The sequence below is a fragment of the Callorhinus ursinus genome, unplaced genomic scaffold (assembly GCF_003265705.2).
Source record: "Callorhinus ursinus isolate GAN/ISIS: 27379988/994484 unplaced genomic scaffold, GSC_fseal_2.0 scaffold65, whole genome shotgun sequence".
In the NCBI taxonomy this organism is placed as follows: domain Eukaryota; kingdom Metazoa; phylum Chordata; class Mammalia; order Carnivora; family Otariidae; genus Callorhinus; species Callorhinus ursinus.
This window is the reverse complement of record NW_027397127.1, coordinates 4,686,556-4,706,565: the sequence shown is the minus strand read 5'-3', so window position 1 is coordinate 4,706,565 and position 20,010 is coordinate 4,686,556. Positions and strand designations below refer to the sequence as shown.

The following is a 20,010-nucleotide window of genomic DNA, read 5'->3' as shown; positions in this document are numbered from 1 at the left end:
AATGATATGAAATTGTACGGTTATATAGCTCACATTTATATGAACCCAACACGAGAGAAACCCAATTACAGATGCTTTCTGATGAGGGGAAAAAAAGCTCTGTAAGATAAAGAGAAAATATTCATTTCAACTGACGTGAAAAACTAGAATTTCATAGTGGCTAGAAAGGACAAGGTGTTACAGAGTGAAGAATTCTCTTGTGTTACAAGTGGTGGTTCATAAACATTTGTGCTCTATCTGCCAACACAGAAACATGTTTGATTAGGAAGTGCAGACCAAGCAGATCAAACACGAAGAGGTCGGGTAGTCTCGTTGCTCCTGATCTTAATGGGAAACCTACAATCCTCACAGTAGCCAAATGAGACCCCGGCAACCACCTGACGAGGAAACATTTGATACTGACAATGTACCGCGGGGCTGACTGTTAGACAGAAGGCTTGTTTACGCCAAAAGGCTACAGTACCGTGGGATTATGAGAAAAGGGCATTTTGAATTCATAGCAAACCATTGCCTAAAAAGAAAACCCCACTTCTACAAGGCGTTGCTCTGGGGAACGTTATACTTTTTTGCGTGTTTTTGCTCTCCAACTCTAGTGCAGAGATTCAACTTCTGTGGGAGTCATTCACCGATCTCATGCAGACATGGCAGTGCCAGGGGCAGAAGAATCGTTTCTTCTCATTTGAGAACTGCCAGGTCAGAGAAGCGCACTTCAATGTGTGTATGTGTTCAACTTCTTCAGCAGATCATAGGAAATAAAGTACAACAATGACCTTGCTCCTTTGCAACCTCCGGTAGGTAGGTGGCAGTGCGTTTTGATCCTTTTTCATTGATGAATTCTATTCTAATACCATGTACACCGACCTGAAAGAAATGGGCAGTTTTATTAGTACAGTCTTCTTCATAGAGATAGAAAGCAAAAGTTATAATTTAACTTCCAAGACAATGCAGTTCTTCCTTTCCCCTTGTTTCTGGAAGGGCACACCTATATACAGAACATTTTTCTCTTTTCCAAAGCCACTGACTTTGGGTTTGAGGGCCATTATGACGGCCGTGGAGACTGAAAACATCGATGGATGTGCCCCCGTGCACTGGGCTATGCTATTCTGTCTGGACCCAGAACACCCATGCTGCTGTGTGTAGAATAAGACCGTCGAGGGCAAGAATTCTGCCCCCACTCCCAAACTGTGGCTCACGACACTAAGGAACTAGAGCGAGGGAGCTGACTTTCAAAGAGACCGCAAACACGCATCCTGTTTTCAGGTATAAGCGCCACTTTGGATTAAGTTCCAAAACTTCCGGGGCTGCCAACTCCCTTCTCAGGCTGTCTAGTCCCTTTAGGACCTTGAATTCTATGTAGACGAGCAAACCCAGGTAAGGCTGAAAAAAAGCCAACAACCAGATCCGACATCACCACCCACTCCATGTAGTATTTCTAAAATATATGTCACGGCTTAGGTGGGTCCATGGCAAACCCTCACCGTCTGTCTACATCACTGCCCTCATGCATTGTTGCTAAATGTATGAGTGATAAAGATGTCAAATCCCTTTGGGGCAGGGTATTTTTGCACCGTCTCTTATATATGAACACAGAGATCACTATAACTTTATGGGAAGCACACAGACTTCTGGTGATGCCCTAAGAAAGGGAGTTCTCTAAGTGAATGTGGGCAATTTCTTGCTAATGTTTTAAGAAAGTAACGTACTGTTTTACTGATTAGCATCTAGTCAGAAGGAATCGGTCTTTTTCCCCCCTCGTACCTCACATAGAATCATATACAGAACCGAGGATCACAGAAAGGTCTTCTTTGTAAACACTGGTAAGAAAAATGAAATTTCAAAAGCGCAACAACTCCATTCTATTCTCCCAAATCTACAGTCACTTTAGGTTAATGGTCCCCAAGTGCACTTTAGTACAGTGGCCCGCGGGACCTGGAGGGAGGACACGAGACCAGGAAAACACTTTCATCCAGGAAAGAGGCTTCCTTTCAGAGCAGGTGAGTCAAGTCTTAGGCCTTGCCTCTTTCCATCTGTAGGCATGCAGAGGTCTAGAAGAGGAACAGGGGTCCATGCAAACTTCTTTTGCTGCTTCTGCCCTTAGCCTGAAATCTCCCACTTTTTCAGGGAAGAAAAAGTCCTCTGGAGAATCCAGCTTGTTCTTTCCCCAGGTCTTCTTCACACATCCATCCATTAGAGGCCTGTCAGATCTTCTGAGAAGTTTGTTTTTTTTCTGAAAGCCTTATCTCTGTGGCTATTTCTTCTACATGATACAAGTATTCTTACGAATCTCCTTCTGCTGAAGATGCAATCAGGGCAGCTGTTTAAAAACTAACACAATAAGGCCTCCCAGACCCTGTGGGAAATGACTGTGGACAGCTGAGAAGAAATATGAGTGCTTAGCTATCCGGCCTTTCCAGGATAAAGGACATCTACTAATCTCCCCAGTGCCTGACACTGTACGGAGACAATGACAAATCTGCAACAGTTTCCATATACCGACTTTCTGACCTGTGCCTTTGAAGTTGTTTTTGTTTCCCCTTCAGCCATAGCAGTTCCTTCATAATTTGTTTTTAAAAATAAACAGCATAAATAATCTGTGCTCCCATCACTCACTGAAGTGAATTTTGCATCTTCGACTCAATTTATCAAAAATCTGTCACGTTCAAATTGGAAAGAATTTTGGTCTTTATGAGGGCGTCTAATCAAAATTGTTGAGACGAGGAATGTTTCCCTATTTGTGAGACGAGAGTGTTAGACAAAATCCGGGGTGTTTAATTGGTATGGGGGGGCCTGGGGGCTGTGAAGTTTATCAGAATTTCAGGAGGTTTCATGCTTCAGCGGGTATGGTTTGGAAAAAGAACAACTCCCCAGGTGATTTTTATTCTAGGTTAACTAGAAAACCTCTAATAATTGGTCTAGCTCTGACAAACTGGTGGCTGTGTATTGAAAAAAAAAGTGATTTAGGCAAATTGGAGGTAATTTAGACACATTAATCCTTTCTTCATAGGAGTGCATTGTGTTCTTTAACAAAAATATCAGAGATTTTAAAGCCTAGTAATTTAGCAATTAAAAGTGGTTATGACCAGCTGTATGGTATGTGGATAATACCTCAGTAAAGCTTATATATATATGTAAGTATAAAGAAGGAGGTTCAGACCAAACTGGAAGGACATGCTGACCAAAATAAAAATTACTCATGAATAAAACTGACTGATTTTTGTATTTTCAGAAGGCCCCACCATCAAATTTAATGTGACAAAAAAATTATCAAAATTCTCCCATTTAGAATTAGTACATTTACAATTTTTAGTTCTTTTCTGTGTTCCTATGATTCTGAACAATTGAAAAGTACCTGCAAATGTAAGGAGGGTGATCTTAAAGTGAGCCCTTTGGGAAAAATAACTTCTTTCATGGATTAAAAAATATACTCCACAGTGATAGCCAAAACCAGAGTGACGCATTTCTTCAACCAGCGGATTTGGGAGAATGGCAATCATGTTCTGACCAGAACCAAAGCATAATAGCTTTTTGTCACCTGTTGAGCAACAGCATTTTCCTTACTCCCAGAACCACAGACGCCACCAAGTAGTCATACTGCGCAATCAAAACAGAAGAGTGGAAAATGGCCTGCTGTGGAGAAGGACCGAATCTGGCCAACCTGTGGAAATCACTGGCTTTGCAAATTAAGTCATCTCCACTGACAGGAGCACCAAAACTAATTCTGTATTGTTTGAGGGAGGAATCGGCCACAGCTGCAACTTCAAAATGTAACCCTCATGTATAATAATCGAATCCTCTCTGAGACAGAGTGGGGAACCCCCCCGCGGAGCAGCATCCCGAGAGACAAAGGCTCCAGCCGCAATTATCCGCTAGCTAAGAGATCAGCTAACCAGGGAACTGGGATGCCCTGAAGCAAACTTCCGCTAAAACTCTACCCCGGTGTTGCAGTAACTTTCCATTTCTAGGGGTGGATAAGGAGGTAGCATATGGGAAGACTATGTCACCCTACCGCCTCTCACATACCCCTAACCACCACTGCCCAAAGTATGGCCAGGTAGGCAAAAACGGGAGACTTGCAGATCTAGCCTTATGGGAGTCTGCAGGTCACTGTCAAAATTATTAGAAGGTCTGAGAAAAAAAATGCTTTCAAGGCCCATCAGCTGTGATAATATCCTTTTAATCAAGACTGTACTTTTGCTAAGCAAAGCTATAAATCAACTCGAATGGTAGTAAATTAAATGTAGGACTTATAGATAAGAGGATATGGAATTAAACAGAGCTGTATCTGTGTGTGCTGAGAGAACAGTAAGACCCGTTCAACAGATTCCTATTTCATGCTAAAAAGAAAGCCATATTTATTCTGAACCATTACATAGCGAGTGATTTTTATTAATGCTATTATACAATCTTTTTGTTTTTAACATCGCCCAGAATGATTAAATATCAAGATTAATGTTAGGACCCTAAAATAGATCTTGATTATTCCGGAGTTGGTTATTCAGTTTGGGGATTATGCCCCACCCTCTTTCCTCTTGTCCATTTCTCTGTTTGCTCACTCCTCTGTCAGAGAGCATGTGGGCTCGCAGAGAGATACACGCAAATTAATCAATTTTGCTACAAAGTAAAAGGTTTGGTAGGAGAAGAGATTATAAATAATGGCTAAAATGAAGCTTCTAGACTGCAGATTTCATTTGTCCTCGTTATCTGGCCCCTTGTTAGAAATGTGGCTTCATTTACAACTATTATCCTCTAATGCAGTGACTCTCAACACAGGAGCATTAAAAAAAGTGCCCCTCCCACCCCATTATAACACATTTCCATATTCTGCTCCTCACAACTGCACAAAATTTGATAGCCCCTAGTCTGTCTATAAGGCAAGTGTTCGTCCTGTAAGCCACTATCAGCACTACAAAAGGGCCTCACTGTTACTTGTGAGCCCGATCAACAAGCCAACAACCTTGGAAACGCTCAAACATGAAAAGGAGTCATCTGGCTAAAAGCATCAACGAGCATAAAATGTGCTCTGGCTAAGTCAAATGGGCTCCACGTTAGCCTTGGACCATTTGGATCCACAATTACCTCCACAGTCCTGACCCTTAGAACTAAATCTGCCCCTGATCACATCCTGGCCAATAAAACCAATTACCTCCCCAGGTCCATCTGTCTTAGCAAATGCCACAGTTAGCCGTAGTCTTCCCCATTAACCAAAGGTCGGGTTTCCTTTGTAAAACAGTACGGCCCTAGCTCGCTCCACAGATTTTCAGTGGGTTCACCTTGAAATTTCGTATGTGTGTGTGTGTACAGGTATATCAGGAAGTCAAGGAATCGAAAGTGGTTTGACATGTCTTTGTGGATATTATTTGGCAAAATATGCTTTGCAATTAACAAAGCAGCCAGTCACTGGTCATTCACATAAGACTGACCTGCCAGGCTCAATATGCCAGTTCCATTGAACTGAATAAAAGGACTCTGTTCCTAATGAGAGGAGCTCAGGATATTTGGCACACCCTCTAACCTTTGGAGGCTGGCATCATAGAAGACACACATGCTCTTTCACAAAACAGCCCATGGTACCACGGACAGAACAAACACTGCATTGGACAGCCCATGGGTCTGACCCAGAGTGTGGAGTTTCTTATATTCTTGGGAGGAAAGAGCCATATGTGGTATTTCTCCTAAAAGCCCCAAAGCCACAATGCAACACATTCCACTCTTCCCCTCATAGCTCCACAGAACCTTCTGCCCACCCCCCACTCAGCCTTCTGAAGACGCTGACTCTTCCTTCTCCCAGTGAAAACAAATTCACCATAAAAGAGGAAAATATTCCAAACTTGGGCCTACTCCAAGTTTATCCTCTTGAATAATTCTCATTGGGGCAAGAAAAATTAAGATTTTAGTAATAAAGGCTGATCACAATTTGTACAGATCCTAATGAATCACTTCCCCCAATCTCAATCCTACCAAAAAAAAAAAAAAAAGTAGACTACATATTGTCCTGATCTGCCCATCAAATCCTCAAAGTTGTGAATTTACATCACCTCAACCCACCCACCAATTTCAGAAGTCTGAAGTTTGGAAGGTGCCCATCTGATTAACAATGCACACTTAACAATTGTTAGCACTTAACACTTCAGAATCTCGCCAAATAATACATTTAAAAAATAGCATTGTCGCAAATCACTTTTTGGGCTCAGTAATTTTTACTTCTGTCAACCTCACCAACCACAAACATGCATAATTTTTTCCTGTTTAGAAAAATAGTACATGCATATTACTGCAAAAAAAAAAACACAAAAACAACAAAAAAAACACAACATCTCCTTAGAAAAGTATAAAGGGGAAAATAATGATGGCCTGCCATCCTAGGACCACCTAGAAACAATTCTTGCCTTAGTGCCTTAAAAAATAATCTCCTGAGCCGGCTAGGATAATACCAAGGACTATCCTGTTGGGTTGTTTTTAGTCTGTTTTCTGACCGGTGTCTACAGGTATCCTTGCTTTCAAATCTCCTTTGAGATGCTTCCAGAAACGGAAGGAAGACTAGAAAAATAAGTCAAAAAGGGTAACCGAGTGCGAAGCCACCACCTGGGCACAAGTCACCTTTTAACATATTCTACTCCAAAAACTCTGCTTCGTTGTCTATGTCAGAAGTCATTTTTCCTATTGTTATTTTGTGAAAATGACTGCAAAGGCCTCCTTGACCAAAATGCATATGTACTGCTCTTCTCTCATATCCCTGCAAATGAGTCACCTTTAGCTTTAGAAATTAGTTCAGTCTCCATGGACCAATGCTTGGCTTTTGCAGGGCTTACCAAAGGGCCAATTAGTGCCAATTTTGATTCATGTAGGAGACTCAGACATCTTGTCTATCAGGAACACAAGCCTGCCAATTTATTTCACAAAGGCCACCGAAGAACAATCTGATAACATTTACTTTAACTAATAGCAGACACACAGCTCTACAGTACCTGAACTAGCCAATAATCACCCCCGTGAACTTTTAAAGAACTAGTTAAGATTTTAAATAAAGCACGGCTAATGACGAGGTGCTTTGAAAAGCTATGAAGCCAAACATGTTTATGTATCATGTGCAAGGAAAGAGACTGATCTTAGCTGAGGTTCTGCAGAGAACAAGTGACAGCTCAGTGTGCAATTAAGGAAAAAAAACTCAATTCTCTGTAATGATTAATTATAACGAGCATTCCTTAAAAACTGAACATCCTGAAGCTTTCCAAGGAAAGTTCAGGCAACACAGGTGACCTTTAAATAAAAAGCCTGCTTTTCATCAAAAGTTAGAAAAATGCATTCCTACCATTTTTTTTTTAAGGGGATGAGGAAGGGAGTGAATTTACACACAAAGAAACTCAAGTTAGGAAATGTTCTTAAAACCTAGACAAGGGAATCAGTTTGCTTTTCAAAGGCTGAGGGAGAGAAACACCTCTTGGCCAAGGTGAAATAATGTTGTTTGTCCGATAAGAAACAGAAGAATCTTATATGGGTTAAACTGTACATGGAGTATCTGGCTCAATGTAGTTTTACTCTGTCTACAAAACAGATTTGTTCCTAAAAGGTTACATATGTGCTGCATTTATGTAAGTGGATTAATTTTGAAGTCACCAGGAAGGCAGTAAAGAAACCCTAGAGTGAGTCCTTCTGCAAAGCAAACTATCTTTGTCAAGTGAACAGTCACTCCCTAATTGCTTAATTTAGATTTATACATATAATGTTGACTTAAACCAGGGGATGATGCAGTAATAAAACAAGGCATTTGCTGTTTAGAATATTTTGTCTTCCTGAAGAGAATTCTGTGGTGGAAAGGGATTCTGGAATGCCCACTTTCAAAAATTGGACTGTTTTTCACCTTGGTTGCCACCTTGCCATTTTAAAAGTTAAGGACCTCTTATAACTTCTCCGTAGCTAGTGGTGATTCGTTCTCTGTAAGTAAAATGAAACAGAAGCCATTTTAAAAAGGGGGAGTCACAGTATCACACTGTGTCAGCCTCCAGAGAAACCATGGGTATTATTTAGTCCAACTTCTCCAGCGTCCTGGTGAGGAAACAGATCCAGGAAAGAGCAGACTATAATACAACTACTAGGGAAAGGGCTGGAAGGGTCTGTAGATTTGAGGGATGAAGCAGGGAAATGCCCCTCCACCCCACCAAACAACACGCTGGGAGAGAAGCAGGAAGCAACTGGAGGAGGCTGGAGGACGGACTGTGCAAGCCCATTTCACCAACAGTACCAATAGCTAATGGAAATTTCCCTGCGTTAAATCACCTTCTAGAAGTTACTTCACTTTGTTCGGCTTGCTTCCTCACTGGGCTTCTAATACACTGAAGTGTTGATTCACAGCAAATTCTTACTAGATGGTCAGGAAGCTTGAAGTACTCCTTTCCCCAGTGTTCCACAGCACTTGAAAAAATGTTTCTAAGTAGAGCATCAGGACAAAGACTAAATTATGGTAACGATAGTGACATCTTACACAAAAATCTCAAGGTCCTTGAGAAAATACCGTGAAAAGCATTTTCCTAGATATACAAAGCCTCCTTGCTCGCCCACCCATATATGTATTTTTTTAAAGGTCGGAATCTTTTTTTTTAGATTTTATTTATTTGAGAGAGTGAGTGAGAGCAAGAGAGCGAGCACAAGAGAGCGCACAAGCAGTGGGGAGTGGGAGAGGCAGAGGGAGCAGCAGACTCCCGGGGGAGCCCGATGCGGGGCCCGATCCCAGGACCCCAGGATCATGACCTGAGCCGAAGGCAGATGCTTACCCGACTGAGCCACCCAGGCGCCCCAAAGGTGGGACTCTTAAGTTAGAAGAGAAGCAAAGCATCGTGTATATCACAGGGAAAAATCATGAAGTGGGGGTGGACAGAACATATACAACGAGAAGTCATTTCACTGGGTGAGTCATGCTAAACATCTGTGTCTGAATGGAAACCCTGTTTTCAGTGGTACATTGAGAGGAGCTAGAAAAATGTAAACCTTGAAGGGGTGAGAAAGAGATCATGACCTTCTAAAATATATGAGAGATAATGACGGTAGCCAATTTACTCATCTCATCTGTTTACACTCGTGAAGGTTGTTACAAAAGCGCACTATTATTAACTGCAACCAAACACATCAGAAATGGAGCTGTGCTCACTCAAGAGGTGTGCTTTTTTTAAAGTGAAGTGCAGCACCCTGAGTACCGAGAGTCTAACAAGCTCATGGACAATGACAGATGCTTGGATACTTGAGGGACAGAGCGAGACTAGGGGCTTGGGGTCTAGCTCTATAGTCCAGGGATCGGTTTTTGACATCATACAAAAATCATGCTGGCCAGCCCCACCCAGCATGGGTTGATTTCATGTAAGTGTTGGGTGCTAAAAAGGAACAGTCCATCTTAAGGCCACGATGCGTTCCCCAAGTGACAGCTGTATACACAGTTGAGAAAGCAGTGATCCAGGGAGCTAGATAGAACTAAAAGTGCGTTATGGTTTGTGAAAATGTTACTGATCTATTGAAACGTGATCTAATGGTGGTCTACTTTAGAATACAGAAAATATTTCTTCCTCATGCCTCCAAAATGATCTGGTCTCTAAAGCACAGAAATAAGAGATGTCTGACGACAATTTAGAAAATACTTTGTCTTCCGGTCAGCAGACTGCTACATGAACTCCCCGTGCAAAATCACTGGTTGTATACTGGCTACTGGCTATATACAAGTTCTTCAACAAGCAAAAAGCTTACTCATTTATATCATCTTGCAAATGAGCAACCACGAGGTAACACACCTGGAATCACCCCTCAAGGCAAACTCTGGCTGTTGTAATGTCTTTGGTTTTATACCCTTCCAGATCTTGAAAAACAAACAAGGCTCCCACATCATGTGACTACACCAGTTCTAGCCTATAGATTATTTTAGAGGACTTCAGCATAGTGCGAGAGCTTTTCTTTCTTTCTGAAGCACCATGTCTGTACATCATCCTGTCATATGGAATTAAGAGAATGCTGTCAGTTGAAGAACACACAACCACGGTCATAAGTTTTCGCGTTCAGACACAAGGCAGATCACTTCAGATATCACCCTAGGGGAACAATTTTCCTCATTTAACAGCCATTTTAGCCTTGCAGGTAGATATCTCAATTTATCAGTTAATGAATTTTTTTCTCCCCCAAATCATTCAACTCTTCATCTTTCTCATACCTACCAGGGCAAGAAGTAGATCATGATGGGGGCAATGAAGAGCACATTCTTAGAAGGGTGGGGCCGGTGTTCCAATTTGTCTGTACGATCTTTGTGGATGGTTTTGCTGTTTTTAATCACGACCCAGGCTCCTTGACATGCTACCCATAGACACTCATCTTACATGTTATGATTCTTACGTTGTTGAGGAAATAAAACATGGAGGCATTACTGACCATTCTGTCAACTCAACCTTGAATTGAAACCAATTACATCCACTTGTGAAACCATTTATCAGACTTTACTCACGTTATCAAAGGGAAGCATTCTAGCCTCTAAAACAAAGTCTGACTGCTGTAAATCCTACCTTCCTATTAACTTCCACTATACAAATAGAGACATGTTACCAAAAGAGAGGTCCCAGACAGGCTCAGTTAAAAACCTTGAAGAAAAGAGAAAGACAGTAGCCAGCCCTGTGGTGGTTCACTTGTTTCCCAATCATTTGAAAATTAGGTGGCTATGACCACCGGTCACGTCCCTCATCTTCATGACCACGGGGATGTCTCTCTTGTTACCAAAGTGACTCACCTCTATGCTTTGGGACCTCTAGACTTCGCCCTCTTCTGCTTTGATCTGGGCATTTTCGCCCTTTAATTAGGAATTCTATTGCAGTAACACGCTTCACCAGTGGGGGTCAACTCTCAAACTGTACTTCTACCAGAAAAGCCCTAGGTGAGAGGCTTCTGTTTATATCAAACATACTCGTTACTGAGCTCTGCCTTAAAAATTCTCTATTAAAATTCTGTCACCATCTCCTGTTTCCCCCTGTAGCATCAACATATGCAGCGCTGTGCATTTCTGGTTAAATTTAGATACTTATAGTGAATAGGAAATTTCATTCTTGGAAGAAAAGGTCTACCTATTTGACACTCTGGAATTTCTCAAAGTGAAATAAATGTATCCTTTCTTAATATAGACTGGACCCCCCTCATAAAGGAAATTTGCAGTATGAATCATTAACTTATAATATAAAGATAAACCATAAACAAAGACTTTCCCACAATCTTTTTTTTTTGTATTTTTTTATTATGTTATGTTAATCACCATACATTACATCATTAGTTTTTGACATAGTGTTCCATGATTCATTGTTTGCATATAACACCCAGTGCTCCATGTAGTACGTGCCCTCTTTAATACCCATTACCAGGCTAACCCATCCCCTCACCCCCACCACAATCCTTTTTAATAATGACTGTATATTCAATATGATCTCCGATACATGAACAAATAGGCATATTTATTGATACAAAGACACAGAAAAATAATTTAAAGGAATATTCCAAAATGTTAACAGTGGTTATCTCAGAATGGTGTAATTACAAACGGCTTGCCTTTCTTTATATTTTTTGAATTTTCAAAGTTTTCTTCTTCCATAAATTAGAATTACTATACTATTATGGACAATAGGTTTAAATATATATGCAGATGCATATACGCCTTTTCATTGTGGTAAAATACACATCATGTAAAATTTACCATTTTAACTCTTTGAAAGTGTACAATTCAGTGGCATCAAGTACATTCATGGTGTCATACAACATCCAGTTCCATAATTTTTTCATCATCCGGAATGGAAACCCTGGACCCATTAAAAGCCATCACTTCTCAGTCAGCCCCTCCTCCAACCCCTGGCTCCCACTACCACACTATCTCTGTGAATGTGCTCATTCTGCATATTTCGTATAAACAGAATCATACAGTATGTGGCCTTTTGTGCTTGGCTTCTTCCACTTAGCATAATGTTTTCAAGGTTCATCCATGTCACTACTTCATTTCTTTCTATGGCTGATTAATATTCCATTGTACGGATATCCCAAATTTGGTTTATCCATTTATCTGTTGATAGGCATTTGGGTTGTTTCTACCTTTAGGCTATTATGAATAGTGCTGCTATAAACATTTGTGTACAGCTTTTTGTTTCAGCATCTGTTTTCATTTCTTTGGGGTATATACCTAGGAGTGGAAATGCCTTGACATATACTGTAAAAAATAATGTTCTTAATTCTACTTTGGCATTCTGTGTTTCAAGTAACCAATGCTTTTTCAGAATTATTAAGGATGACCCTATGACATCATCCCCACAATAATACCATTCTATTTGTAATCACTGACTATGGTATATTTTTTTTTAAGCCCAAATCACATTCTTGTACTTAAAAAAAAATGCAATTTTCAGTCTTACTCTTTGGGGACAAATTTCTCTTATGCTAAATACTTCCAACTATGACGAACTAACTGAAAAGGACAGTCTTTCCCTCTTAGCGTAGCCATTCTAGCAGGACCTAAAATTCACTTTCAAATACTTAAATGTTAAAAGCACAAACATATATTTATTTTTGTTGTAACTTTAACCAGAAAGCATCACTTTCTGGTTAAAGTTACACCAATAGACACCAATATCTAAGCCTCGAGGAACGTATTAAATATACAATACATAGGTATGAGGGTTAATTTTGGCTGTGGACAGTGCTTGAAGTGGGCTAAAGGAGATGATGGTGGTGTACTCTGTGCTTGCCCATATTTATGGAACTACTATTGGACCCTCCCATTTCTCCTTCCCTCCAAATACATGCATGCATATTGATGAAATATACATTCATGTACGTGCCACACATGCTCACACCTGCGCATGTGCAAACCGCCCCCCCACAACTGTACTTCCACCTCAGTGGTGGCAAGCGAGAGTAGGCATGTTTTGTAGCTCAGTCATCCCTAGATTTCAGGCTTTACCCCTGTTATCGCTCCCCCCCCCCCCCCCCACACGCAGGGCATTCTGCAATTCAGAAAGCAGAAATAAGATTCTAGCTAGAGAAGAGGAAACAGTAGCCTTAAAACATTAAAAGAACCACCCACATTTTCATATTGGTTAATAAGAAAGGGATATAATTTGGGATCATTTAAAAATACTGAGGAATGTCCCTATGATATGGGTAGACTTCTCTTTAAGAAAAATTCAAATAGGAACAATGAACTTATAGAAAGCAATCAGGAAATTTTAATTCTGTGAAAGGTTTTACCCAATCCAACTTTGCTAGGTTCAACACTATTAATTTTATTTTTCCCATTACAAAACATCCCCGAATGCTTTCATATTCTGATAATACTCCAAAAAACCCGACACACTCCAAAACTCAGAAGGAACTCTTTTATCCTACTCTCTACAGAATGTTTTTTTTTTTTTATAAAGCTCTGGCCTAGCAACAATAATTTATATCATAGGGATTTTTTTTCCAATGAAAGTTAAGAACTTTAGAAATGTCTTATCCTATATGTGGAAAACTGAATGGCAGTGGAATAAGTTGTCCAAAGTCTCACAAGGAATCAGAGCAAATCCCAAACTAAAATTCAAGTCCAATTAATTATCAAGAGAGTGATCTGTCCACAAGGCAGAACACCTCAGTTACTATGGGACGTGGTCATTCTAAAAAGTCAGTAGAATTAAAACATGTTACACCATAAAGATCTAGTCATGTCACTTATGAGTGTTTATGTGAGAGAATGCTAAGTGCATCACTGAATTCCCATTGTTTCATTCTTGTGGTACTAATTTCTTTATGCTTGGTGTATACTTCTTTTCTCTGCCATTAGACTGAGAGGTGCTTTATGGTGGGGATCAAATCTTAGGACTCTTGTATATGTAGCAACGGTGCCTTGAACACAGGAGGCATTCAATAAATGTGTGCACGATTGTGTGTGAAATTTCATAGACATACACTCAACTGTCTTCTCGCAACGAGCAAAACAAATCATGGTGAGAACCTCTGAACTTCCGTAGAAACCCAACCCCACACACTAAAGAATAAAACATAAGATCAATCTAGGCTACCTCGAACATGACAATGCTCAGAGATCACTGACATATAACCTTAATATTATTTGTTAGAGTGTTTAAGTGCATAAAGTAAGGTAGCCAAGAATGAATTAACATGATTTAACTGTAGTTAACCGATGCCCTGTTTTGTATCCACATGCTGATTTCCCCAGCTGGGGTATTATCCTCACTCTTTGGCTCCTTGCTTCCAAGAAGTTTCCTCTGACCACCTAACTGCTGGGTGGTGGTTACACCGAAGTACATTAGAATGGAAATAAGAGGAAAAATAAATTCCAATCAGTCCTTCCTACTACTTATTAACAGCTTTTATGAGGTGCTGTGGTAAAGTAATCAGACAAAAATAAACAGCCAATTCAGTATGGGGATTAAAAGGACACATGGTGCTTTGCCTTAAAAACAAAACAAAACAACAACAACAAAAAAAACAACTCCTTCACTGATATCTCATTGATCAACTGTGAGGTTTATCTATCTACCTTACTCTCCACCTCCACTACAATAGAAAACGGGCTGAAAGAGTCAGGAGTTACCTTCATTTTTCTTTCAAACATTTCTACAGTCTTACCTCCCAGTCCAAATAATCACAGACATCTTCAAAGTTAGTGAGCAGAGACACTGAGCAGAACAGCCGTGGCAACTCGTCCCTTGTCATTGGGGGAAAACGGCTATCTTTAAGGGCACTGTTGAAAACAAAGCAAATATTAAAGCAACCACTAGATATGAAAAAGTCCTAATTTCAAAGTCACTTGAAAAAGGTAAGAGATTTAAAAAAAAGGTGCCAAAGGCACCAATAATCTTCAAATGTATTCAAAGACCCCAAAGATTTTAGGAGTCATTTTTTTCATTCAATAGACTATTTTTTAGCCAATCTTGTGACCAATTGTAAAGAGCAAATGATCAATTATATTTCCTATACAGTCATTTCCTGGTCTACTTCCCTGTTACTTATAGAACCTGAGACTACTTTTAGTTTACTTTTGAGAAGAATAAAAGCCAGACTAGTGGAAATTTGTGGGAAGATTTCTAGATCTAGGGCTGATGGGGAAAAAAAAAATGTATATAGTTAAAAAAAAAAGGTTCATATTAGGTTGGCCATTTACCACAGAACAGCACTCAGAGTTCAAAAAAGATCAAAATTTCATTTTCTTCAAGCAAAGGAAATCAAAGAAAATTAAAATAATCATGCAAATTACAGACTAAAAATACAAGGATTTCAGGCCCCCTATAAAAGATAATTCAAGATATGACTCAAAAATTGTGAAAGTACAGGAAATTGGGCTAATCTAGGAAATAAAAGTATGATTAGGAGACCATTAATCACATCAATGGATTTCTGAGTACATCAACTCTGATTGGACCCTGTAATCAAGGGTAATATACTACAGTGCCAAATTCTAGAAAAACCCTTACTATAAAGGACAAAGATGTTGGAAGACCATAATTCTTCCTGCAGTAGAAGAACAGACAGAAAATACGCAGACACACACACACTCGCACCCAGAGGCACTGTGTGTTTCTTGTACTTTTCAAAGAAACCACTTCCTAGTCAAGAAAAACAAACATACCTCTGATTACACTTTATACTAATGGCATTGCTGGCATTTGCGCCATCGATCTTCAAATTCAAATGTCCTATACAGCAGCCAGGCTTAGAAACTATTTTCATAGATTAATCCTTAGAAGTTACAGACTTAGAGCCTACAAACTGCTTGGGTTATAACAAAGTTCCAAGGCCCTTAAAAATCATTTAATTCCTTTTTCAGTGACTTCCTCATTGCCGGAGTGTTTTGTTTTGTTCTGTTTTTGTTTTTTTCATTTTTCCATCTCCTCCTTTGCCTTCTGAAACTCACTTAATGTATTGTACAAACAAAACCCCTATGTTTGTGAGTGTTTTCAATGAATTTGGGTGCTCGCTCGATCCTACTACACAAAGGAAAATGCTTATAGAAAGCTTAGTATAGATTTTTTTTTCCCATTCAAGGAGCCAAGATTAACCAAGAAAATCAGGACATCTGTGATAATTTATACTTCTGAGAACAGCATTTCACTGTTTTATAATTTAACAACATAAATTTTCCTACAGTTTGGCCTCTTTTATTTTCCTACTGGCAAATAAAGTTTCATAAAGCATTTTCAAGTTCTCCTTCAAAGCCAAGATAAAGACATATATGTGTGTGTATAACCAACACCCTCTCTCCTAACAAACACACATACTGAACAGAAGTTCTAAAACATGGAAGAATCTCATGCATAAAAACCAAAAGGCCAATCACACTTCCCATCTTCTTGCTAAAAAGAAAAAGAGAGAGAGGGGGGAAAGCCTTATACACTGGAATACTGTAAAATGTGATATTTTTAGGATTATAGATTTTTTTATTATGGTAAAATATATGCAACATAAAATTTACTGTTTTAACTACTTTTAAGTGTACAGTTCTGTGTGATTAAGCATGTTCACGTTGCACAACCACCACCAGCATCCATCTCCAGAACTTTTACAATCTTGCCCAAATGAAACACAGCATCCATTCAATACTAACTCCTCACTCTTCCTTCCTTCCAGCCCCTGGCCAAAAAATGTAACTTACATATACTTTTCCAATTTCAAGTAATTAGAATAGTATAGTTGCTAACGTTTTTGCTATATAACAGCTTATGAAGACAGAATTCACAAACCAGTAAAATTCACCCATTAATGTATCCAACTGAACGGCTTTTAGTATATTCACAGGGTTATACAACCATCATCACCACTATCCAATTTGAAAACATTTTGTCACACCAAAAAGAAGCCCCGTACCCATTAGCAACTAGTCTCCACTCTTCCCTCCCCCCAGCTCCTGGCAATCGTGAATCCACTTTCTGTCTATGGTCTTGCCTATTCTAGATATTTCATATAAGTGGGGCCTTCTGTGTCTGGCTTTTTACCATAATGCTTTGGAGGTTTCATCCATGCTGTAGCATGTACCAATGCCTCATCTTTTTAACTGCCTAATCATACTTCAATTGTGTGTCTTTATCAGATTTTGTGATCCACTGATCTATTGAGAAACATTTGGGGTTGTTTCCACTTTGGGGCTACTATAAATAATGCTGCTATAAACATGCATGTATGAGTTTCTGGGTGGACAAGAGGTTTTCGTTTCTTTTGGGTATAGATACATAAGAGTGGAATTGCTGGTTCATATGGTAATTCTATGTTTAACCGTTTCAGGAACTGACAAACTGTTTCCCACAGTGGCTGTACCTTTTATTGCCACCAGCAATGTGTGAGGGTTCCAGTTTCCCCATATACTTACCAACCCTTGTTATTGTCTGCCTTTTTAATTATAGTGCTAGACCTCCTTTAATGAAGAGATCTGTAAAAACCTCTCTCTAGCTTTTACACACATCCTGAAGTTGCCATACAGTTAATTTCTCAACACTCTGAGGCAAGTTATTTTGTTTACTTTTTTTCCTAGCAAGCCAATGAAAGGTAACTTTTAGCTTAGTGCAATTCAAACTATTTCAAATCAATGAGATCCTCAAGTACCCAAAATATAACTCCCATGATATGGAGCCTTGTTGCTCAATCATTCTGGGTTTAAAAAAAAAAAAAAAAAGGTTAGAACAATGATAAGTGGGAGAATACTAGCACGACTAATAAGAGAAACTGACAATCATGCCTCACCGTACCAGGACTCAAATGTATTAAGTTCAAAACTGAAATAGTGAAGGTACATTAGTCATGATGGAAACAGTCTGATTTTACAGAAACAGTCATTCAAACAAGACACTTAATTCTGGCTTTTTTTTTTTTTTGTAACTCTAAGTAACTTTTCATTAAATTCATGAGCATAGAAAAATTCCCAAAGGTAGGAAGCCCTCAGTATTTCTGAATGCAAATTCCTAGGGGGAAAAAAAAAAAAACTAGCAATGAAAGCCTAGCAAGGATTTAAGAGATTATAAAAAAAGACAAAAAATGCAGCTGGAGACTGACCTCAGAGCTGCTAGGCTGGTGTGGATAGCTGATAAACAAGAGGATTCAGCCTCCCTTAGCCCTGCTTTCTTTAGCATATAGAATACGCGATGTGGAAGATGAAACTTTAGAGGGGCTATGCCATCCAGAGTTGGGCAGTGACTTGCTTGAGATGACCCAGCAAGTTAGTGACGCAGGTGGAGACACAACCCCGATTCTCTGACTCAAGTCCAAAATACTTTCTAGGATCCACACTTTAGTTGCCACTTTTGGATGGATTTGTATTTTTTTTTTATTATTTTTAAATTAAATGCTTGCCTCACTTGGCAATTCTGATCTCATTCCTGTAGTGCCTCTGCCTAAAGAAGATAAATAATAATCTAATAGCATTCATTAGTAGCCAAAGAGTAAACAGAGCTAGACTTCCTGTCTACTGGAAATCTGCAGGAGCAAAAAAGATTTTAAAATATTAATACTGTCCATGGAAAACATCTTATACCAAAGTAGTGTCTGGCAATTTACATTCTATGCAGCCTAAGAAACTGTGTGACAAACAAGGAGATCTTGTAATAAATTCATATGAAGTTCTCTTTGCTACAGTAGGAAGCCATTTTCTAATGTTTAAATATTGCTGAAGGGGGAGGCACCTGGGTGGCTCAACCAGTTGAGTGTCCAGCTCTCAATTTCCACTCAGGTCATGATCTCAGGGCAGTGGGATCGAGCCCCGTGTTGGGCTTTATACTCAGTGGGGAGTCTGCTTGGGATTCTCTCCCTCCCTCTCCTTCTGCCCCTCCCCCCTCTAAAAAATAATATAAATAAATAAGTAAATATTGCTAGGGGGGAAAAACCCAGTTATATACAAAACCAGCCAGCTGCTCCATCACCCATGTGATGGATGAGTAAGGTTTAAACAACAGTTTAATTCACATATCAAATTCAAATATATTCAATTCAAATTGGCACCTCACCAAGAATATATTTTACCTAATTGAGAAGCAGCATTAACATCTGTCAAAGTTAATATCTAATGTTAAATAGCACTTTAATGAAAATGAACATTTAAAAAAAGGAATTAAGAGTTTAGCTATCAAAGAATCGAAGTTTGTGACAGTGCCTGGAAACTATGAGGGGGAAAAAAGAAACAGCCAAAAAGAAACAAAATCTTAGCTAAGGCTCATCATAAACAATAGAGCATGCAACGGAAATGATTTCAGTGAATCTAGCTAGCTAGCTATTTACTCACTCATTCCTTCACTTTCTAAAACTTTGATGACTTTAATCACTTAACCAGTGGAAAGTTACCAAACTGAGAAGGGTTTCATATTACAGGCCATCATTTTTCAGGACAAGGAGACAATTAAAACCAAAATTAAAAATCCCTTTTTGGGGGCGTCTGGGTGGCTCAGTTGGTTAAGCGTCCAACTCTTGATTTCGGCTCAGGTCATCATCTCAGGGACCTGAGATCGAGCTCCGGGTCAGGCTCCACGCTCAGCAGAGTCTGCCTGAGACTCTCAATCTCTCTCTCCCCCTCCCTCCACCCTTCCCCCTGCTCGCACTCTCTCTCTAAATCAATCAGTGGATAAAATCTTTAAAAAAAAAAAATCCCTGTTTGGATAGGTGAAGAAAGCAAATCAGGCATACGTTAGTCTAAAATTAAAAAAGAAAAGTGCTTTTCATGAGCGGTTTCAATCATCTGGAAATTCTGCCATTCCTCATCAGAGAGTCTGGATGTGACCTGTGACATGTCTGAATTCCAGAAACTTAGAATACTAGAATCCTAAACCCAATTCTGAAAAATTATCCATAACTATCCTTCACATTAAGTAGCAGTTTTAGCTTCCCATTATGAAAAAAATTAACAGATATAAAACAGAATGCAAAAAAAAAAAGTGACCATTTATCAAACCTAAAGGTAGAGAAGAACAACAAAGGACACGATTACTTTAGGTTAAGGAAGAAGGGAACCCTGTTTTGGTGAGTAAAGGCAGTGAT

At 39.4% G+C, this 20,010-nt stretch overlaps 1 protein-coding gene across 3 annotated transcripts in view; it reads right to left on the bottom strand.

Annotated features, from left to right (window-relative positions):
* AMMECR1 (AMMECR nuclear protein 1) overlaps positions 1–20,010 on the bottom strand; it is a 111,064-nt gene that overhangs the window by 7,596 nt on the left and 83,458 nt on the right. The window contains exons 3-4 of one of the 3 annotated variants that reach the window (XM_025853668.2): positions 14,626–14,740; positions 771–861 (exon numbers count right to left, since the gene is read on the bottom strand). In XM_025853668.2, coding sequence (XP_025709453.1) covers positions 771–861; positions 14,626–14,740 — 206 coding nt within the window. Of the gene's footprint in view, positions 1–770; positions 862–11,158; positions 14,277–14,625; positions 14,741–20,010 lie in introns of those variants that run through there. The other 2 variants (XM_025853669.2, XM_073885777.1) reach the window with 2 other exon arrangements.